Source organism: Grampus griseus (genome assembly GCF_964374135.1).
Source record: "Grampus griseus genome assembly, chromosome: 10".
NCBI lineage: Eukaryota > Metazoa > Chordata > Mammalia > Artiodactyla > Delphinidae > Grampus > Grampus griseus.
This window is the reverse complement of record NC_139004.1, coordinates 53,184,534-53,208,491: the sequence shown is the minus strand read 5'-3', so window position 1 is coordinate 53,208,491 and position 23,958 is coordinate 53,184,534. Positions and strand designations below refer to the sequence as shown.

The 23,958-nt window shown below is 36.0% G+C and overlaps 1 protein-coding gene across 10 annotated transcripts in view; it reads left to right on the top strand.

Moving 5' to 3' along the window:
• The window catches only part of CLASP2 (cytoplasmic linker associated protein 2), a 184,512-nt gene that overhangs the window by 42,789 nt on the left and 117,765 nt on the right, over window positions 1–23,958 (top strand). For all 10 annotated transcript variants that reach the window (XM_082662814.1, XM_082662815.1, XM_082662812.1 and 7 more), the window contains one exon: window positions 10,805–10,951. In XM_082662814.1, the coding sequence (XP_082518940.1) occupies window positions 10,805–10,951 (147 nt within the window). The remainder of the gene's footprint in view (window positions 1–10,804; window positions 10,952–23,958) is intronic.

Here is a 23,958-nt window from a genome sequence, read left to right as displayed (position 1 = left end):
TTTTTTTTGTGGTACGCGGGCCTCTCACTGTTGTGGCCTCTCCCGTTGCGGAGCACAGGCTCCGGATGCACAGACTCAGCGGCCATGGCTCACGGGCCCAGCCGCTCCGCGGCATGTGGGATCTTCCCAGACCGGGGCACGAACCCGTGTCCCCTGCATCGGCAGGCGGACTCTCAACCACTGCGCCACCAGGGAAGCCCTAGTAGATGTTCTTGACAGCTGTTATAACCAAGCTGTAGCTGTCATGAAATTTTAACTACCTGAAATGACTACATTTTGTAAAGTTCTAAATAAGCTTTATTATGAGGCTCATTTATTGTTTAGTTTGATATCATGGTTATCATGAAATATGTTATTTACTTTTATTAATACCAAATAACGGTTTAAATTGTGTTTAGCTTTTTACTTCACTGAACTATTGAAGGTCTTAAATTTTTAAAGACCCCTTTAAAGAGGAGGGTAAAAGTCTTCAAATATTTTTTAACTAGTGAGTTAATATCTACCTAGAAATTTTAAGAGAGTTTATCAAATTTCTTGGCCTCTCTTAAACTTTGTATGGAATAAACTTTATTTTTAATAAATAAAATAGTTAACTATTTAAGATTAACTGTGCTGTTGAACACAGTATCTTCATGTGAATATTAAAATCTGGTGATTAGGGACTTCCCTGATGGCGCAGTGGTTAAGAATCTGCCTGCCAATGCAGGGGACACGGGTTCAATCCCTGGTCTGGGAAGATCCCACATGCCGCAGAGCAACTAAGCCTGTGCGCCACAACTCCTGAGCCTGCGCCCTAGAGCCCGTGAGCCACAACTACTGAGCCTGCGTGCCACAACTACTGAAGCCCATGCGCCTAGAGCCCGTGCTCCATAGCAAGAGAAGCCACCGCGATGAGAAGCCCATGCACCACACGAAGAGTAGCCCCAGCTCGCCGCACTAAAGAAACCCCATGCGTAGCAACGAAGACCCAATGCAGCCAAATAACTAACTAACTAAATAAATAAATAAAATTTATATTTTTAAAATCTGGTGATTATTTTATTTTGAAGCACTTTGATTTTCAGTTTCTAATCACTTAACTGAAAATTTTCATTTTAGTTTAAATTGAAGACATTCTTAGTTTTTACTGTTTGATTATTTTACTTCTGAAAGCTTGTGATTCTCTTTAGCCCTGGGAAATCTTTTTTTTTTTTTTGATAAGTTTCTCCCCTTCATTAGTTTTAGTCTCTCCTTATAGAATTATTATTCGTCAGATATTGAACCTTCTAGGTTGATTCACTGTGTCTTTTATGTTTTGTATCCTCTCTTCCATTTATGCTTTTCTCTTTTATTCTGTGTTCTGGGAGATTTCCTTGACTTTCTTCTCCAGTTCTTCTATTAAATTTTAATTTTGGCAAACAAAAGTTTAAATGGTTCTAAAAACTGTCTTTCCTTTTCTGGTGGTTCCATTTTTACAGAATGCACGTGCACACCTGTGTGTAAAATACGGAGCTCCCTGAGTTGGGGGTGGGAAGAGCTTAATGATGAAATCATTCCATAGGTTTTCAGTTGTTCCTTGCTAATCAGCTCTGTACTTGCTGGCTTAGAAACTGTCACTTCTGTCATTCTACAAGGTAGATCAGTTCTCTCTGCTGTTTGATTCTGCTTCTGAGAATTCTAAGTTGCAGCTTTGCTATGGTATTCTTCAAAAGCCTTCCATCCTTTTAATTTGCATCTTATAAGAAATTGTTGCTATCTTTAGGTGCTGATTTCACGTACTCTCTGCCTTGCTTCATTTTCTTTGCTCTTATGATGTTGCTTATCATTTTTTTGTATTCCATTGAGGGTTCTGGGCAAGAGAGTAAACACACTTTCAAGTGTTCTGGGCAAGTGTTCAAATTACCATACATTTTTAAGGAAAAACTTCAAACATACCCCAAAATAGAGAATATATTATGACAGACCTTCCTTACCACCCATTATCCAGCTTCAAGAAATTATCAATACATAGCCAATCTTTATTCATCTGTATCCCTACCTATCTGCCCGAGCCCTACTATCCTGCTGGAGTGGGATGTGTTTGTGTGTACATACGCACATGCACTCCTACTCATATATAAAATAAAGTAAAACATCTTTTTAAGAGACACTTACAGTACCATTTTCACATCTAAAAAAATTAACCCATAGTATCAAATGTTCAGTGTTCACATTTCCTCGATTGTTTCATAAATATCTTTTGACAGTGAATTAGGATTCAAACAAGGCTTACCATTGCAGTTAGTTGATATATCTCTTAACCCTCTGTTCATCTCTTTTTTCTCCACTTGCCATTTATTTGTTGAAGAAAAAAACATTTGAGAGTTGCCAGCATATATAGAAGATATTTAAAACTGTTGAGAATGGATGAAGCCATTTAGAAAGTGTGTTTAGAGAGAAGGAGGATGTTCAACATTTAGTGGTTGAGTAAAGGAGGAAGATACTGAGCTACAGGGACTTGTGAGGTCAGAGGAAAGCCAAGGAGAGTATCCTATTGTAAAAGCAGAGTGGAGAGTGGACAACTAAAATGTTTTTGAGTTTTCCGAGACACGTATGGTACAATAGCTTACAGGGATTATTGTTTCCTAGTCTCAGTTGCTAATTTAGCTATGACCATGGTCATTGCTGGATATGTGAGTGTATAAAACAGTTTAGAAATCCAAAGCCCTTTTACTCAATTGTTTTAATTAGAATAAGGAAGGATATAACTTCAAGTGAAAAGCGGAACTTTGGTATAAGAAACTACTTAATATGAAAGAGTATATTTTTTGCATGAAAATCTGTGACATGGGTTCTTACTGAACTGGTTGGTTCACTGAAGAAAATACCAAATGAATTCTTTTTTTCTTGAGAAATGGTATAAAGTTTTGGCTTGCTCTTTTGTTTGCCATGTAAGATGGAGCAGTTTTTCATATTTTGTATGAATTCAGAAGCAGAAATTTCAGGTTTTCACATACATGTACCCATAAAAGTGAAGTGGAATGTTTAAATATATGGCTTTCATTTGAAGGGAAAAAGAAAAAAGGTAAGGGACTTGATTATGGTAATATGAATTTACTATTTTATATCGGAAACCGTGGGGACCAGTTGTGTTTTGGAATTCAGAATATGTCAGATTTTAGAAAACTAATATGGCCATACACCATACATTGTATAACAACTCCAGCTGGGTCTGAGGCTATACCTTGTAATCAAACATATTAATATTTTTGCAGTTAAATGTATACAAATTCACAATGAGTAAAATACACATAATAAATAGTCTCTTGTCAGTTCACATCATGTTTTGCTATAAACTGAGTTCAAATCAGTTCAGATTTTGCCACCAAATGAATTTAAAAAGACAAAACAAGTAAAGGTGGACTTTAAGAGCTTTTTGGCTTTCAGGTATGTAGGTATGGGATTGTGGGCCTGTAATAGCTCAGTGTTTGCTGAGGGCAGTTTCCAAGTGTTATATGAAGGGAACAAAAGGTAAAGCCTTATACTACTTGGGCTTCTTTTTCCCCCCCCCTCAATTTTTGCCTGTCCCTCCCCCCCCTTTTCTTATCCCCTTCCTCCTTTCTCCTACTCCATTTCTTCATCCTCTATTTCCATCTCTTCCTTCTCCTCCTCCTTTATTTCTGCCTCTTCCTTCCATCACCATCTCTTCTTCCCAGTCTTATCCTCCTCCTCCATCTTCATCTCTTTCTCCTACTCTTATCAACTCCTCTCCTCCTTTTTCTCTCTTTCTCTTCCGTCATACACATAACCACTGCAGCCTGCTCACTTTATTAGTTTATGTCCTCTAGTACTTGTTAATATGTTCATCCTTTTCAGTTTCTGCACCAAACCATAGTATTGTCATTTTGAAACATTGGAGTGAGAAGAGAAGTGTCAACATAATCATGATTTATAGGTTACTTTTTGTATTTGATCCTTTTTTTTTTTTTTTGGGCACGCCACGTGGCATGTGGGATCTTAGTTCCCTGACCAGGGATCAAACCTGCACCTCCTGCATTGGAAGTCTGGAGTCTTAACCGCTGGACCGCCAGGGAAGTCCCTTGATCTTTTGTTTTTGTTTATTCAATTAATATTGAAGCACCTACTATAGGTATCCTGGGTGATTTTTTTTCTGATTTATCTTCTGGTTCACTAATGATCCCTTGAGCTGTGTCTAAAATCTACTGTTATGCCTGCCTACTGAATTTAAATTTCAGTTATTGTATTTTTATTTTTAGAAGTTCTGTTTGGTTGTTTTAAAAAAAAATCTATGTCACTTTGAAAATAACTTTCTTATCCCTGAGTTATTTTCAGCTTGCCTAGTAAAAACTGCCAAGTACAGGTGTTTTATAGCCTGTGCTTAATAATTCTAAAATTTGAATTTGAAATTCTAGGACCTTGATAATTCTAGGATCTGTTCCTATTGTCTATTTCTTTTTGTTTATTCTTGCTCATGGTGTCTTGTTTCCTGTCATGCCAAGTGATCTTTGGAAAATTATTTGTGCAAATAATGTGAGGCCAGAGAATTTCTTCCAGGAAAAGTTTGCATTTGCTTTTGCTATTGCTTGGGAGTACTACCAGTGTGAGCCTACTGAGTTTTTTTTTGTTTGTTTGTTTTTTTGCGGTACGCGGGCCTCTCACCGCTGTGGCCTCTCCCGCTGCGGAGCAACAGGCTCCGGACGTGCAGGCCCAGCAGCCATGGCTCACGGGCGCAGCCGCTCCGCGGCATGTGGGATCCTCCCAGACCGGGGCACGAACCCATGTCCCCTGCATCAGCAGGCGGACTCTCAACCACTGCACCACCAGGGAAGCCCTTTTTTTTTTTTTTAGACATCTTAATTGGAGTATAATTGCTTTACAATGGTGTGTTAGTTTCTGCTGTATAACAAAGTGAATCAGTTATACATATACATGTGTCCCCATATCTCTTCCCTCTTGCATCTCCCTCCCTCCAACCCTCCCTATCCCACCCCTCTAAGTGGTCACAAAGCACCGAGCTGATCTCCCTGTGCTATGCGGCTGCTTCCCACCAGCTATCTATTTTACGTTTGGTAGTGTATATATGTCCATGCCACTCACTCACTTTGTCCCAGCTTACCCTTTTCCCTCCCCATATCCTCAAGTCCATTCTCTAGTAGGTCTGTGTCTTTATTCCTGTCTTGCCCCTAGGTTCTTCATGACCATTTTTTTAGATTCCATATATATTTGTTAGCATACGGTATTTGTCTTTCTCTTTCTAACTTACTTCACTCTGTATGACAGACTCTAGGTCCATCCATCTCATTACAAATAACTCTTTTTATGGCTGAGTAATATTCCATTGTATATATGTGCCACATATTCTTTATCCATTCATCTGTTGATGGACACTTAGGTTGCTTCCATGTCCTGGCTATTGAGAGCTGCAATGAACATTGTGGTACATGACTCTTTGAATTACGGTTTTCTCAGGGTATATGCCCAGCAGTGGGATTGCTGGGTCGTATGGTAGTTCTATTTTTAGTTTTTTAAGGAACTCCATTCTGTTCTCCATAGTGGCTGTATCAATTTACATTCTCACCAACAGTGCAAGAGGGTTCCCTTTTCTTCACACCCTCTCCAGCATTTATTGTTTGTAGATTTTTTGATGATGGCCATTCTGACTGGTGTGAGGTGTTACCTCATTGTAGTTTTGATTTGCATTTCTCTAATGATTAGTGATGTTGAGCATCTTTTCATGTGTTTTTTGGCAATCTGTATATCTTCTTTGGGGAAATGTCTATTTAGGTCCAGGTTTTTAAGAAGACTTTTGTAAATGTACATTTTATCCAGTGTTTATAGTTGTTTGTCTTTGGTGTTTCATTTCAAATAACCTAGTAACACTTTTATTGGAGACAGAATGTCTCTGTACTATGAAAAATGCATTCTGAGTGCTGTTCTACATGTTGGAGATATGGTAGTCTGCAAAATAGACCAAAGTTCTCACTCTAATAGATAATGCATTTCCTTGGGAGGAGGCAGGTAATGAAATAAGTAAAATATGTAAATGGTAAGTGCTAGAGAGAGAAATAAAGCAGGGAGATAGGGATAGATCAGTAGCATCAGGATGGTGGAAAGTTTATAATCTTAGTATCCAGAGCGGACCTAATTGAGAAAATGATAGATGAATAAACACATGAAGGAGGTGAGTAAGCAGTGTGGCTATGGAGGGGAGGAGCATTCTTGGCAGACAGGTGCAGAGCCCCTGATATGAGTCACAGCAAGAAGACTGATGGGACTGGTTGGAGAGAAAGGTGGAGAGTGAATAGGAGATGATGTTAGAGAGACCTACGTGGTATCTAAGGTCTCACAGATCTTGGAGTCCTGGTAGGCCTTTTTATGGAGTCATAGGAGGATTTTGAGCAGCAGTGTGATGTAACTTTGTTCAACTCAGGACATTATGTTGAGAATAAACTCTAGGGGGACAGAGGTGGGGAGCCGGAGGAAGAGTTAGCTATGACAGTTATCCCAGGATTGTTCTAGGTACTGGTGTTACAGTATAAACAAGACAAAGTTCCTGCTGACTTCCAGTCCACGTTGTAGTTCACTCAGAAGAAACTATTATTTCAGGAAGTGGTAGGTGCTATGAAGAAATATAGGATTTGTTCTGATATTTTATAATTATTAAGAAAATCTTTTTAAGCCTGTAATGTTTATAACCTACATATAAACTAAACTACAGAACATTTTAAATTTGGGGGCTTGTGATAATGAATTAGTTTTATGAACTCTTTTATTTTTTTTTTAATTTATTTTTAGTTTTGGCTGTGTTGGTCTTCGTTGCTGCATGCAAGCTTCCTCTAGTTGGGACGAGTGGGGGCTACTCTTCATCGCAGTGCACGGGCTTCTCATTGCGGTGGCTTCTCTTGTTTGCGGAGCACGGGCTCTAGGCGCGTGGGCTTCAGTAGTTGTGGCTCGTGGGCTCTAGAGCTCAGTCTCAGTAGTTGTGATGCACAGGTTTAGTAGCTCCACGGCATGTGGAATCTTCCCAGAGCAGGGCTAAAACCTGTGTCCCCTGCATTGACAGGCGGATTCTTAACCACTGCGCCACCAAGGAAGCCCCTAATTTTATGAATTCTTTTATCTAGCTTATGGTCAAGAAAGGTATAACCTTATGGGAAGTGGGTAAAAATCTATTTCCGTCTGTATTTGTAGATTTGTCTGTTTTTCCTTTTAGTTCTTCTTTTTGCTTTATATATTTGAAGATGAGTTATGGGTGCGTAAAAATGTAGAGTTAATTTTTTTCCCCCTATTGGATTGGGCTCCTAAATCATTATTAAAAAGTCTCTCTTTATCTCTAGTAATGCTTCTTCAAGGTGCTTTGTTTGAAATTAGTATACCTATGGCAACTTTCTTTTAGTTGGTGTTTGCCATGGTCTGTCTCTCTCATCATTTTACTTTTTAAATTTTATGTGATCCTTATATGTAAAGTATATCTCATTTAAGCAACCTGTTTTTAAAAATTCAGTCTTGGTCTTTTACTTGGAATATTTAGTTCATTTACTTTTAAGGCACTTACTGATGTATTTGATTTTATTTTTGCCACTTTATCTTTTATTTCTTTTTTTTTTCTTAACCTGAGTTTTGGCACCTCAGGTTAAGTTTTTTATTTATTTATTTATTTTTAATTTTGGCTGTGTTGGGTCTTCGTTTCTGTGCGAGGGCTTTCTCTAGTTGCGGCAAGGGGGGCCACTCTTCATCGCGGTGTGCAGTCTCTCTTGTTGCGGAGCTCAGGCTCCAGACGTGCAGGCTCAGTAGTTGTGGCTCACGGGCCTGGTTGCTCCGTGGCATGTGGGATCCTCCCAGACCAGGGCTCGAACCTGTGTCCCCTTCATTGGCAGGCAGATTCTCAACCACTGTGCCACCAGGGAAGCCCTTTATTTCTATTTTTATCCACTTCTTTTATCTTTCTGTCTCTTTCTGAATCTTTTCAATTAATCAAATCCTTTTTATTATTTTATTTTTCTTCTAGTTGTTTATTTATGTATATATTTACTCTTACTTTAGTGGTTTGGCAAACTGTTGCTTGCAGGCCAAATCCAGCTGCCCTTCTGTTTTTGTACATAAAATTTTATTGAAACACAGCCACACCCATTTGTTTACATGTCGTGGTATCATTGCTTTAACACTACAGTAGCATAATTGAGTAGTTGTGCAGAGAGACTACATATATGTATGGTTTGCATAGCCTAAAATATTTACTATATGGCCCTTTATAGAAAAAGTTGGTGTATTCCTACCGTAGGGCTATGGCTCTGAAAATTGAGCATGCATCATAATCACTAGGAGGACTTGTTAATACACAGATTGCAGGGTCCCCATCTCCAGAATTTCTGATTCAGTAGATTTGAGTTGGGGCCTGATAATTTGCATTTCTAACAAATTGCCAGATGATGATCTGGGACCACATTTTGAGTACCACTGCCCTAGAAGTTACAATACGCATCTTTGACTTTATACAGCCTAAAATAAATTACTGTGTTTACTACTTCCATATTAATACTAAAAGCCTTAGAACCCTTTAACTTTGTTTGCTTACCTCTTTGGAGCACTATTTTATAATAATCTCAGACTGGCCACAGCTCATATGTCCATCAACAGTAGAATGGATATTAATAACTTGTGGCACATTCATGCACTATAAAACTATAAGCAATGAAAATGCATCTTCCAAATATTATATTGAGTGAAAAGTAGCTAGGTACTAGAGTACCTATTATATGATTCCTTTTATATAAAGATCAAAAATGGGCAAAACCGACTGTGGTGTTACAAGTCAAGACTAGTTAGCTTTGGTAGGAAATAGTGACTTTTGCGGGGGTCAGTGAGGGTGCTTACAGGATGCTGATAGTGATCTGTTGGTCTGGAGACTGGTTGCACTGGCATATTCCTTTTGTGAAAATTAATTGAGCTGCGTACTTTATATACTTTTCTCTACCTTGTTTTGATAAAAAGGTAAAAATTAATTTCCTAAGAGTTTAAGAATGTTGAGTTATTTTTAAGCAGTAGAGATATTTACTCATTTTAATTCTTGTGTGTGTGTGTGGGAACAGAGAACACTGTTTCCATGGGAACTTCTGGCTACTCAAGTTTTAGTACCTCTCTCTCTCTGTAGATTTGTGTATATACTCTGTCCCTCTTAGCTACTTTTTTTTGTTTCAATATGGTAGTGGCAAATAAAAGCTTATTTGGGATTGTATTCGTTTTTTTAACAGAGCAGTCTCTATAGAGCATAGGTTTTAATTGATCCAAACTGGCTCCCCAATAGCATTATGCTAAAATATATATATATATATATATATTTTTTTTTTTTTAACTAGAAGATACTCTTTTCCTACAAGTTGTGCTATTTAAGAAAAACACTTGCTGAAATGGAATGTGGTTTATGGGTGTCTACTGAATAGTAAATTTAATGGGTATCTATTTGATTCTTTTTTCCAATAAATAAAACAGTCTTACTTGTCTGGTATATATATTTTAAAATATATTCAATAGTTGGACTTGCAGTCCTTTGTAGGGATGATTTTATTCTGCTGGATTTGGGTGTTTGCATAGGTAAGGGATGCAGACTGAAAGGAAGAGATTCTGGCACGTTGTTGTGAAGCCTGTTGTAAAGCTCCTTCTCTGCCTCGCCCATCTTGTTTGTCGTGGTTGGTTTGTGCAGGGTCCTAGAGAAAACCATCTTCTTGGACGAGTAAAATGCATACATCTTGTGATTTGGAGGGTGGGGTGGGGGTGGGTGGGTTCATTTTATATAAGGAGATTATACTTGTGTGGTTATTCATAAATATTCCAAAAGGAGCTTTGTAGAGTATTTTAGAATCATTTATGAGAACAAATTGTTCAGTTTGGTTTCTGTGGCCTAAATAAACAGCAAATTGTAAGATTACATAGTTAATTATGCCAGTAATGAGCACTGTGATACTCCGTATTTTTACTGATGCAATAATAAGCACTCCAGCAGATTGAATATTGCAGAAAACATTTTCTATTTGTATAAATTTTCATGTGAATTAAATAGGAGAAAACAAATGTAGGTTTATAAACCTTTAGTATTGAATGCCCTTGAAATTTTGATATAGACTAAGGATTGCGACTACATGGAGGATTTTTTAAAAGACATGGAGAATTTTTACCTTTCATCTGGCAGTAGCTGCCATAAGATGATGTCACCTTGTAGCTGATTGGCTGTTACAGCACCTAGGGCAGGGAAGAGAAAGAAAAATGCCGGCACAAACCTCAGTGGTGGTTCTGTGGTTGTTGCTGTCTGTTTTTGATAGAATCTTTGATTAGTATCAAATCTATTGTATTTGGCCATGTGAACTATTCAGAGCATCCTAGGGTGAGGAAAATTAAGAGCTTTCAGAGGAATGAGGCGACTGATTTGCAAACGGATCTGTGATTGTAAGTTGCAGAATCTGGGTATAAGGAATAAGGCAGGGTGTGCTGGAAGATGCAGTATGGGAGGAGCTGGCGGAAAATGCTTATATGAGTAGCAGAGAAATGAAAAATGCTTTTTACTGTTCTTAGAGTTAATGTATTCGGTTTTATGTTTTGACTTAATATATATAGGTAGGAAATATAATATTGCAGACTGATTTTAAATTATACTGGGTTATTTTATATAGTGTTAGTCAATATATAAATGCTTATTCAAAGGAGCTTTATTTTATATTATATATCATAGAAATTAATGGCTTTATATATAGCTTTATTTGATTTTGAGTCTTATGGAAAACTGAGCAAAGCTTAGTTCTCTTAAAATACATTTTTCTAATGATTTGTGCAGATAAAAGCTTTGATGATGAAGAATCAGTGGATGGAAATAGGCCATCATCAGCTGCTTCAGCCTTCAAGGTTCCTGCACCTAAAACATCCGGAAATCCTGTCAACAGTGCAAGGAAGCCTGGTTCAGCAGGTGGCCCTAAGGTTGGAGGTAATGTAAATCCATTTCAAATCTGATGTGCATGCCTCATGCCCTTGATATGGCCACACATACTTAGAACTTTAGAGGCATATGTTTATTCATGACTGCAGCAGGATTGCAGGTCTGGAGAGTCTGTTGCAACACACAGAAGAATGTGCTGCCTTTTTGAAAATGTTTAAGATATTGTATTTTGATATTTCCTGTCAGAACATATATGAGTTTGTGTTTTCTTGAGAGTATTTATTTTTCAGAAGCCATGAAAAGATATTTAAGGGAATTTTTTGGGTTTGGGTTTTGTTTTGTTTTTTGTTTTTAAGGAGAAAGGTTTTACAGAATTTGGCTATTTTCAGATGCTTTAGTTGTTAAAGAAATATTGATATATGTAATGTTATATATTCATCTAGGGCATGAGTCTTAAATACTCTAACATTGGAAAAATGTTTGAAGATACTGGGTATTGAATAGTTTGTCACAATAGGAAATGGGTGGTGGTCAAGTAAAATTGCCTCAAAAATATTTTCTGGATTAGATAATAATAAATAGGAAAAAACAGGTTTTATGCAGTTATACAGAAAATAGTACATTCTTTGATCATTTTAAAACTATTTCTAGCATATTGTCTAATCTTTGAATTTTTAATGAGTATTTTTTCGTATACTAATTAGAAAGTTGTGAGTCCTTTTCAGGTGCTAGTTTTGCCAAGTTTTTATGGTAAAATGAATCCTATAAGAAAAAGGGTAAATATTTAATACTAACAAGACAGTAGTTCCTTTCTTTCCCTTTTTTGTTAATAAATTTGTGTGTTAGTTATAATTTGGGAAAACAGATTTTTCCTTGTTTATGATAGCTGGTGGGAAAGTCATGGTCTTCAGGATTTTGTTTTTTCTCTGTCTGTAGTTCTTTTAGTAAAAGCAAAAAGGAAAGAAAAATAAACTATATTTTGACCAGGTTCTCTAAGTTGTGTGCTCTTGATCTTTTTATACAACCAAACGTTATTTTCTATGTTATATGATATTCTAAATATAGGAAAACTATTATAAATATTTCATCTTAAATATCTTTAACTAATATGTCATGTAACCAACAAGAAAGATGGTATGGTATAGGTATACACACACACATATTTGCATGCATATAAATAAATAGATAAATAAAATACTGTTTAATAGAAATGTCTTATTGATTTCTCTGGATATTTCGGGTAATTTATACTTTAGTATTTTAATTATTTTATTTTTGTTTTGCAATTATAGGAGTGTATTCTCATTCAGATGTTAGTTATTATATCCTATTACATGATGTCTATTATGCATTCTTACTTATTTCTGGTAAAAAGTAAATGACATTCTTTGCTTTCTTACTTTTGTAACAAATGACTACCTTCACTTACTACAAGGAATATTTTTTTATTTTGAGATATAGGTTTCCAATCTATGATACTATGATAATTATTTTATGAAATTGTCTTATTTGACTTAAAATGGATTAATATTTGAAATTCATGGTGAAAATATTTAACATTTTTGTGAATCTGAGCCAGTAGTTTATAATTAGCTCTGATTTTCATGTTTTACTTTCTTTTCTTAGATGAAAATTGAAGATTGTAGTTTACCTACCAAAGGTCACTTAATTCTGATGTTAATCAAATTGATAAAATCAGATTTCTTTTTAAAGAAACAGTAGACTTTCTTAATGCCATTCCCCCCTTCTCTGATTTGTAGTCCTACCAGATATGAGAATGTAGGTAGCTTTCATGATTGTAGTCATTAATCACTCATACAGATTATATTATCCATCCTGGCAGTGGCCCTTTTGATAAAAATAAGGGAGAGACCTTCGTTCTTTTTTCATTCTCCTCTTCCTCCACTTCTTCCTCCTCAGTCTTTTGGCAGTTGCGTATTCATTCTGCAATTTTTAGTTTATTTCTTTTGTTTGCCATAGCTCATTTAGGTTCATTCATTACCCATTTTTGTAAGAAAAAAGCTATTAGAGGATACTGATATGGCTTCAGAAATTGTTATTCTTGGCTGTCAGCCCTTCTTTGAAAATTTAACTTTAGATCTTTTTGTTCTTGGCAGAAGCTTATTGATTTTTAAATCAGTTGTAGAATGTTTTCTTAGAGTTGTAGAATCTTTGAGTTAGAAGGGACATTGGGAGTCATATAGTTAAATTTACTATTCAAGTATAGCAATCCCTTTCAAAATATTCTGATAGATGATTATTCAGCATCTGATGAAATATGTGCTCATGGATTAAAATTTGGGACAAAAACCATCTGCAGTACCACTACGTATAGACATAATCAACTGATAAATTATGATGTACTTTGTTCCAGTTATTTTTATAATAACTTTTCTAACTATTTTTACACATAGAAATATTTTCTCAGGAGGAGGACAGAATTGGCACCCTTCCTTTTGTAGTTTTGTATACCTTTTGTCTCATTAATATTTTACCCTGATCATTTCCTCATTGGTCTAAAATTATTAATTTAAAACTATTCATGGTTAGTATTCATATCTAGGCTGCTTTCATGTTTTCTGCAGTTATAAACGGTGCCATCATTCTTTTAAGTATATATTTTATTAGCATATCTCCAATCATTTCCTTGGAATAAATTTTTAAAGTTTACTTAATCAAAAGTTACAGAGATTTCTTGTGTTCTTTCAGTTTGGCGTAGTATCCTCCAGAAAAGTTATAAGCCATTTCAATTCTGGATAAATTTAATTATTTTTTTATATTGCATTAAAATCTGCCTCCTTGTAACTTAGGCAGGGAAGATGAATTATCTGTTAACATAATACTTTCAAATTCTTGAAGGTTGTCCTGTCTCTCTTTATATAACTATTGTGTTTTCTAGACTGTACAGTTTCTTTCTCATAACTTTACATGGAATAATGGTGATTTAGTCCAGGCATTTTATTTGCTACTCCTTGGTATATAATAAACAGGTATGATTAGTTCCTAATTAAAGGAGTATGGTAGACGGAGGTATACAATAGTGGTATAAGCCAGTCACAGTCCACTGAGTTTAACAGATTTCTTTTCAGAAGGATTACCAAAATAATAAAGTGAGCTTCTTTGGAATCCTGATTGAATCTGCTCTGAAGTTTTGGAGTTTAATTTACTTCACTTCTCCCAGAGATATATGTCAAGATTAAAGAGATGTATGCTATTTTTAGCAAAGTATCCTAGCCAGTTAAAGCCAGTAGGACCTGTGTTTAATCTTTACTGTGTGTTAGTTTTGTTTTGTTCTTTGCCTCGGTGTGCCAACCTTTTCTACTCATATTGTAATTGTGGGGCTTTTAAACCAAGGAGAATTAAAAAAGAAAAGGTTATGGGTTGCTCCCATAACCTTTTCCAAATATATCATGGCTATAAAAATCCATATTATGTGGATGTCAAAAGTGTTACCTTTGTGCTTTGCTAATTAGAATAAGGATAAATTGAATTCCCTTAAATAGTCCATTTTCTGAATAACATTTGTGGCTTCATAATAGGAATTTAGATAAACATATTTTCCCTCCTTTTGGCTTTATGGCTTTAATACAATTGCTGATTATACCAGATTATTTGTAATACTTACATCTCTATAGTATTTTAGGTAATAGTTTTTTAAAATTGGGGGATGTTTTTACTTATGTTCTCTCATTTAAACCTCAGAACTCTTTGAGTTAGATACTTTATCTCAGTTTTACTGATGAGCAAACTAAAGTTCAGAGAATTTAAGCAACTTGAACAGGTCATGCATCTAATAAGTAGATGAGGCACAAAAATCACGTTGCTATACTGCCACCAACACTAATCTCACTGGGTAAATAAGAACTCTTCTAGATCCTAAAGCTCTGAGGTTATAATCTACAGGAATGATCACTACTTTCAGGGTCCACAAATCAGTCATTTTAAACCTCAACTAGTATGATTCCCAGCAAAATAGAATATTTGGAAGTAAGCAAACTGGTAATTTTTTCATTATAAATGGAAATACTTTTTAGAGTTTTCTTTTTGAAATTGCCTTTTTAAAGCTTACTGAGTTATAATGTCCTTATTCCTGTACCAATTATTTTGGCTGCTATTCTTTTCTAAAAATAAAAATTGAATTAGATGATGATATAATTGTTTTTGTTTATCATTAGTACCAGATTCTGACGTTAGTGATTTGTCACTGAGGCTTGTATGTAATCATTGAAACACATCATTAACCAAATCATCAATTGTCAAAGTTCTGTTGTTCTCTCTCACTTGCCCATTCATTCAAGCAGACAGAGTATTTTCTCTCAATTGTTTCCATCTAATATCAAAGGCTACTTTGAAATGGCTTTAACTTTGAATTCTTACAATTGGTTAATTACTGTCTTTTCAAATTCAGTAGTACTTACTTGTCTTTAGGGTATTTTATATTAGTTTTACTTTATGTCTTACCTGAGGTTTTATTAAGAATGTCTAAATATCTGTTTTCCACAAATTATGCTAATCATTCCCATTTTTTCCTGTGATGCAAACAACAAAGATGTTTTTCCTTTTAAACAAATAAAGATCATGAAAATCAGTATGTATTTAATAAAACAAATCTCACAGAATTTGTTGTTTAATCTTGAAATCTAAGTTTTTAATTCGTAAACCTAAATTTCTTGTTTTTGAACTTATGTAAAACCAAATAACTTTTCTGTTTGTGTATTTTGTTTTGCTCATTTTCTTCCTCCTTTCTTCCCCTTAATGACAGGGAATGATACTAAACCCAAAAGATTTTAGCCTTGAAGGGATCTTAAAAGATGATCTGACCACAGTTCAGATGAAGAGACTAAGCCTCAGAAAGCTAAATGATGTATCCAAGATCAGTTAGTTATTAGCAGAGATGAAACAAGGGCCCAGTGTTTGGCCCACCGTCAAGGGCTTTTTGGATTATCTCTGGGTCATCTCCTCACTAATACCGCATATAATACATATTTCGTATTTTTATCCCATATAGCAAAACACTATTAATGACATTTGGAATTTAAGGATTGGCCAGTCACCATTCTGTCTTAAATTTCTGTGAATCCCATGTCATTCATCATAAGATGCCCTGGTGCTGTCTCTCTTAACTGTGGTTTTAAGGTAAATAAGATTTGAATAATTAACCAATAAGTTATTATAAATATAAATCAATAAACTGCCCAATGGCCTACTGTGTCTAAGAATATGTGTGTTTTGCTGTAGTTATTTTCTTTGTCCTCAGTTTTGTTTTACCTCTTGTGCAAGACTTAAAGTCAAAGAAATTTCATTGTGCAAGGTTTATTTTCTGAAGCATTCAGAATGTTTGAGAAGGGAGGAAATTAATATAAACAGCCAAATTATTGTGATTAAAATTAGTAGATATATTGAAGACCCAGTCTCTTCACAGATGAGTTATTGTCTTTATCTACATGTGTATGTAGAGCTTACTGTGTGCAAGGCTTCATGTTAGGCACTGAAGAGACCATAGGAATGCTCAAGAAAGAAAGCAGAAAAGAAATTGGAAAAGAAATTACAATATCTGTCCATGCTCATTATCCCACCAACCAGTGTTAGTGGTTTTTAGTGTTTTGGCCTTTCCATACTTCATTTGCCTATACTTTTTGACTGAGATTTAAGTGTTAGAAAATTATAGTGTCATATAGGTAGGCAAATTGATTTCAAGGTTTGCCTCAGAAAAGAGTGAAATATTAATATAGATCACACATGTGAGGGATTTTCCATTAGTTAGATTTGTTATACTTGATCCATATAAAGTAGAAGTTTGTAATAACTTACAATTCCAACTTATATTTATTACATTATATTACTGAATTGGTAAGAAGCATTATTTCTGTGACGGGCATGCTGTAAATTTAATTTTTTCCATTAACTTGGCATTTTTCTTTTTTAGAACCAATTTATGTGTTTCTTACTAATAAATTGAATGGCATAATTTGATTTTTTAAATATAAAATGTATACCCACTGTTAACAAGTCTAACATTAGAGAAATGTTTAGAAAAAAAAACTTTCATACCATCTTGCTTTTCTAATCTCATTGCCCAGTGTTATGTATGATATCCTTCCACATCTTACTCCATTTTTATTTGTGTAGGTATTTAGATTAGATTTTATTTTTGCCCCCATTAAACATACTAGTAAACACTTTGCAACTTGCTTTTTTTTCACAAAACATCCTTCTGTCCTTCAGCATCAAGAATGAGAGCTATCACATTCTTTTAATAGCTATACAGTGTTCCACATTATTGATGTACCATGATTTAATAAACTATTTCTCTGTCAGTGTCATTCAGGTTGTTCGCAACTTTATGCCATTACAAAGAATGCAGGTCTCCATGTACTTATGTATTTGGTCATTCTGGTGCTTCTGATCTGTAGAATAGACTCCTCTAAATGAGGTTGCTTGGTCAAGGTTGTGTGCGCTTTTAATTTTTTTTTTTAACATCTTTATTGGAGTATAATTGCTTTACAATGGTGTGTTAGTTTCTGCTTTATAACAGAGTGAATCATGTGCTTTTAATTTTAATAAAGACATTATTTTACCTTCTCCGGCCTTGAATATAACAGGTTCATTGTGATGGGTGAAAAATGGTACTTCTTTTTCTTAATCCTCATCCGTCTATCCAGCCAGCCAGCAGCTAGCAGATGTTTACTGGAAGCTTTTAGTATGCTGCTATTCTCGTAATCTCTGGGAAATATCAGTGAACAAGAACAAACACCCTGTCCTCCCAGAGTTTATATTCCAGTGAGATTCAGAATATTTAAATTCATTAATAGGGATTAGCATATCCTCTTGTGTGAGTTGTAATTTGTTATTATTTGCCCATTTTTTAATTGGGCTGTTTTGTCTTCTCAGTTTGTTACAGTTTTTAAAATATTAGGCCTTTTATGCTTTTATTAAAAGTTACAAATATTTCTTCAGTTCCTCCTTTGTCTATGGCATTTTTATGTCAAAATTAAAAAATTTTTGTTTTGGTAGGTAAAATATCTATCCTTTTTTTTTTTTTTTTTAACTTCCCAATTTCCTGTCTTGAATAAGAAGGACTATTGTCTAGTCCCCAAAGTTTATACAAATAGTCTAATTTATTCTAAAACATAAATTATTTTACATTTAGTTTGTTAAGTATATCTGGAATTTTTTTTTGTATAAAGTGACAGTATATTCATTTTAATTTGTTTTCTTCCTTATGTATGGGCAAGTTAATGTCGATGCAATTGGATAAAGCATTCTTTACTCCATTGAATTGAGATACTACTAACGATATATTTTGGTTACTGATGTTCCTGATGTTTATCTGTACTTATTCTAACTTTTTAGTGAGTGGTTTCCCAAACTTTTTATTATGAAAATTTTTAAGCATATAGAAAAGTTGGCATGCAGTAAACACTCATCACCTAGATTTAATAACTAGCATTTTGTCATATTTGTTTTAACCATCTCCATATAGATATATTCCCACACGTATTCTTTTTTTTTCCAAAACTCAACAGTTGGAAAGTAAATTGTAGACATCATGACATTTCAGCCATAAATATTTAATATACACCTCCTAAAGACTTAAAGGTGTGCTTCATTATAACCATAATACAATTATCATATGCCAGAAAATTCCATAATATTATGTATAAAAAAATCCCTTCACCAATTTTTATACCATGACATTGACTTTTTTTTAAAAGAGTCTATGCTAGTTGTCTTTTAGATTGTCCCATGCTGTGGATTTGTCTGATTTCTTTGTGGTGATATTTAACTTGTTCCTTTAAGCCCTTTTATTTTCTGTAAGTTTATTCTAACTATATACCTCCTTTTAAGCACTTCCATTCTGTATTCAAATTTCCTCAAATGTCCTAAAAATATTTTTTAATAAGTGATTCTGTGGGGCCAGAAAGAAAAATTTACTGTTTGTTAGTTCAGGAATGCCCTCTTCTGTTGGTATAGTGAAATGCAACTTCTTTTCTAAATGATACATGGAAGGCTTTCTATTCAGTGCTTCTGATTCTGTGATACCATCTCATTTCAGTAGAACTGTTATCTTTTTCTTCCTTTCCTTTATCCGCCAAGCTTTGAAGGAATACCTCCACCTTCTAAGTGCTACTTACCTCTTGTTCCGAGGGGAACCATATTTGATGTCTTCGTACTCCACTGCCAAGATCCTCCTCTTCCATACAAATTCCTCTGATTTTTCTCTCCAGTGAGGACTCTGTAATTGACATTGCTGGTTTTGGTTGTTTATATTTCCCCATTTACCTGTAAATTGAAGTTTGAAGTGAGAACTTGTATTACAAGTATGTGCTGTGGACAGTTTTTCTTTTTGATCTCTGGTTTTTGGAGTATTTAGTAAAACATTTGATTTGAATTTGGATGACTACCATTTTCCCATGGGAATCAGAATGTCTACTGTAAGTTTTAAAATTGGGTAAGGAAATAACCTTTTTTTTTAAACTAGATAATCCATTATCTCAGCATTTTGTTGAATTTTAGGCATTATTATTGAATTACTTTCCTTGTTGATCTGAATCACTTCTTTGTCGTGTATCAAATTTTTGTACATTTATGAGTCTGTTTCGAAGTTTGTGTTTTGTTCATTTGATTAGTTGGCCTATCCCTGCACTAAAACCTGTCATCATTATCTTAGGTTTGTAAGTCTTCATTTCTGTTAGGGCAAGTACTTCCTCCCTTTTCTTATAAGGATTATCTCAACAGTTCTTGGCCCATTGCCCTTCCAAACTTTAGAATCAGCTTGACAACTTCCACAAGAAATCCTGTTGGAGGCTTGATTATGGCAGTACTTTGGGAAGGCTGGACATCTTTATGATACTGAGTCTTCCTGTCCATGAACACAGAATATCTACCCATTTATTTTAGTGTTCTTTAATGTCTCATTAAAATTTATTCTTTTTTCCACCTCATGGTTTTTCACTTTTTTTGTTTTGTTTTTGTTTGTTTGGTTTGTTTTATTTCTAGATACCTCAGAATATTTTTATTTTATGTTAAAAAACGTAGTTTTTTTTTTGGCTGCGTTGGGTCTTCACTGCTGTGTGCGGGCTTTCTCTAGTTGCGGCGAGAGGGGGCTACTCTTCCTTGCAGTGCGTGGGCTTCTCATTGCGGTGGCTTCTGTTGGTGCAGAGCATGGGCTCTGGAGTGCAGGCTCAGTAGTTGTGGCGCAGGGGCTTAGTTGCTCCGCAGCATGTGGGATCTTCCCGGACCAGGGCTCAAACACATGTCCTCTGCATTGACAGGTGGATTCTTAACCACTGTGCCACCAGGGAAGTCCCAAAAAGCATAGTAATTTTTTTAATTGTAAAACTTCATTGAAAGAAATTTTAAAAGTCATAAATAAATGGACATACTGCATTCCTGGATAGGAAAACAGTGTTACAAAGATGTGAGTTCTCCCCAAATTCATCTATAGAGTCAACGCATTTTCTTTTTTTTTTTAAATTGAGGTATCGTTGACATGCAACGTTATATCAATTTCAGTTGTACAATATAATGATTCAATATTTTTATATATTGCAAAATGATCACCACAATAAGTCTAGTTAACATCCGTCACCATACACAGTTACAGAGCTTTTTTTCCCTTGTGATGAGAACTTTTGAGATTAACTCCCTTAGCAACTTTCAAATATGCAGTACAGTGTCAACTCTAGTCACCATGCTGTACTTTACATCCCATAGCTTATTTATTTTATAACTGGAAGTCTGTACCTTTTGACTCCCTTCACCTATTTCATCCACTCCTTGCCTCTGGCAACCACCAGTCTGTTCTCTGTATCTGTGTGCTTGTTTTTTTGTTTGTTTGTTTTTTAGATTTCACATATAAGCGAGATCATACTGTATTTGTCTTTCTCTGTCTGATTTATTGCACTCAGCATGATGCCCTCAAGGTTCCTGGACATAGTATTTTCTTAATTTAAAATTTCTAACTTTGTTGCTGATGCATAGAAATGAAATCAATTATTATATTTTGATTTTATATCTAGTCACCTAGCTAAAGTTTAATTTTTAATGATTTTACTATATATTATTTTGGGTTTTCTATCTACACCAGGATTTGGCAAATTATAGCCAGCAGGCCAAATGTGTCCTTGCTATCTGGTTTTAGAAATAAAGGTTTATTGGAATGTCAGGGAACTAAGGTCCTGCAGGCCCTGCGGCCAAAAATAGTTAGATAGATGGACAGATAGATAGCTAGATAGCTAGACAAAGTGTACAGCTCAGTGTTTTAAAAAAAAAACAAAACTGTTTAAGTGGACCCGCATAGTTCAAACCTGTTTTGTTCAAGGATCAAATGTATTTAAACTTTGATTGTGAGCTCGTTGCTTGAACTTAATTAGTGGAAGTCCTTTAGGTCCAAATTGGGGATTCTAGAAGCTTTCCTCTGAGAAGTTTTTTTTTCTGCTGGACACTGGGGAATAACCAATCAGGGACCCCTTCAGCCTCTCCTAGGTCTTGTCTCAACCAGAATTCTCAGTTACTCTTCTCCACCTCTTTACTGGGAACTCCACTTTTCAATAGGGAAATCTGCAAAGTCACATTGTAAAAGGAGCAATTGTCAAGAATGAGAGCAATTGTTGCTGCTACCCTTGCAGCCAGCCTACTGCAGCTTGCCCTCTGACCACGATAATTTACATGCCTCCTACACACAAAATGCATTCATGGACATTTCCCCAAAGTCTCATCCTAATTATACCATCAGGCTCAAAGTCTGTGATCCTTTGATCTGCATCAGGTCCAGATACATGAGGTTTCTATCCTCTGGTGTGGCTCCTCTCCATGCAGAGGCCTCTGAACTGAAAAGACATCTACTTGCACCCCACATACTCAACATACAGGACAGAAAAACCATAATAGACACTCCCATTAAAAAAACGGGAGGGGCTTCCCTGGTGGCACAGTGGTTGAGAGTCCGCCTGCCAATGCAGGGGACACGGGTTCGTGCCCCAGTCCGGGAAGATCCCACATGCTGCGGAGCAGCTAGACCCGTGAGCCATGGCCGCTGAACCTGCGCGTCCGGAGCCTGTGCTCCGCAACGGGAGAGGCCCGCGTACCGCAAAAAAAAAAAAAAAAAAAAAAAAAAAAAAAAGAAGGAAGGAGGGCTTCCCTGGTGGCGCAGTCGTTAAGAATCCACCTGCCCGGTGCAGGGTACGCGGGTTTGAGCCCTGGTCCGGGAAGATCCCACATGCCGTGGAGCAAATAAGCCCGTGCACCACAGCTACTGAGCCTGTGCTCTGAAGCCCGTGAACCACAACTACTGAAGCCCGTGTGCCTAGAACCTGTGCTCTGCAACAAGAGAAGCCACCGCCATGAGAAGCCTGTGCACCGCAACGAAGAGTAGCCCCAGCTCGCCGCAACTGGAGAAAGCCTGCGCACGGCAACAAGGACCCAATGCAGCCAAAAATTTTTTAAAAATAAATTAAATAAATAAGTTTCTTTAAAAAGGTTGGGGGAAGGAACGGGAACTTCATAGTAGTCACTGATTTATAGCAATTTTGAAATCCAACAGGAACCTGCTGTCAGTTCCCTTATTACAGGGGTCATGAATGTTCCATCATGAAGGTTTCATTCTCTCTTTGGGTGTGCTTCTCTAAATCAGTGTTTTCTTCTGTTCTTGGTTTCGCCCTGGACTCTGGGCTCTGCCCCCGAAATCTTTTCTTCTTTTGTATCAAAATGTCCTGTGTTTTCAGCTGATTGTCGTTTTCAGCCTACTTCCCTTAGAAAGTTGGGGATCCAGAAAGCTTTTCTGTCTTTTCATAGCACTCTTCAAAAGCACTGATAGTGCTTTCATTAGTGTAACTCTCTTTAAAAATTATAAATTTTGTATGAATTTCATCAAGGTTCCTGCCATATTTCCCTCCATGTGTTTTTCCAGCATTTATCTTTCTCTTCAGTGCTAGTCGCTTCACTGTAGCATGAGAAGAATCTGCCTCTTTCCATCTCTAAAACTTTGCTCTCCTTGCTCCTGTATCTGTACTTTACCCTTTGTTTCATTCACCATTGTATCCAGCACTTCACCTTATTAGTAGTTAAGGACTAAGTAGAATGGAGTTTTCTCTTTATACTTGAACCTTTTAAAGTAGTATTTGAGGATTTCTGAGAATGCCTCGTCTAGGCAGTCTGGCACACTAGAAACCATGGTATCTCCTGAATGACAGTACCCTCTAATCCCCCTTCCCCTCCCTCTGCTTCCCAACCAAGTGATTACCAGCTTAGAGTGGATTCTAGAGCAGGGATCAGCAAACTATAGTGCACAGGCCAAATCCAGCCAACTGTCTGTTTTTGTTTCACCCATGAGCTAGGAATATTTTTTACATCTTTAAATGATTAAAAATAGTCAAAAGAAGGATAATATTGCATGACGTGTGAAAACCATATGAAATTCAAATTTCAGTGTCCACAACTAGAGCTTTATTGGAATACAACCTTGTTCATTGTATATTGTCTGTGGCTGCTTTCAGGCTACAATGGCAGAGTTGAGAAATGGCAACAGGAACCATATGGCCCATAAAGTCTAAAATATTTGCTCTCTTGTCTTTTACAGAAAAAAATTACTGACCTCTGTTTTAGAGTGGTTAGACAGCTGGGCAAAGCTCTTCTGTTCTGTTTCAGCCCATTAATATTTTCTGGTATGATTGTTAACACAGTTATATTTGAAAGAGCTTTAGTAGAATTGGAAGCCAGCTTCGCTTGTCCCTTCAGCCCAACCTCTACTTGTGCTCCTGCTCTCAAACGTAATTTATCTAAACACATCTCCTCTTGGTGTGCACACTCATTCTCCTTTTCTTGCAGTAATATTTGACATTAAAGCCCATTACTCTTTTTGACTGTCTTCCTATGTAATTCATTCTCCTTGCTGGTGCTAAAGGGATTTTATAGTATTTTTGGGTGAACTTTTTAAAGCTGTATCAGGAAATGGAGTGATGATTGCAAGATAAAACAGTTCATTCAACAGTTTATTCGTGGCCCATTACTCTTTTTGACTGTCTTCTTATGTAATTCATTCTCCTTGCTGGCGC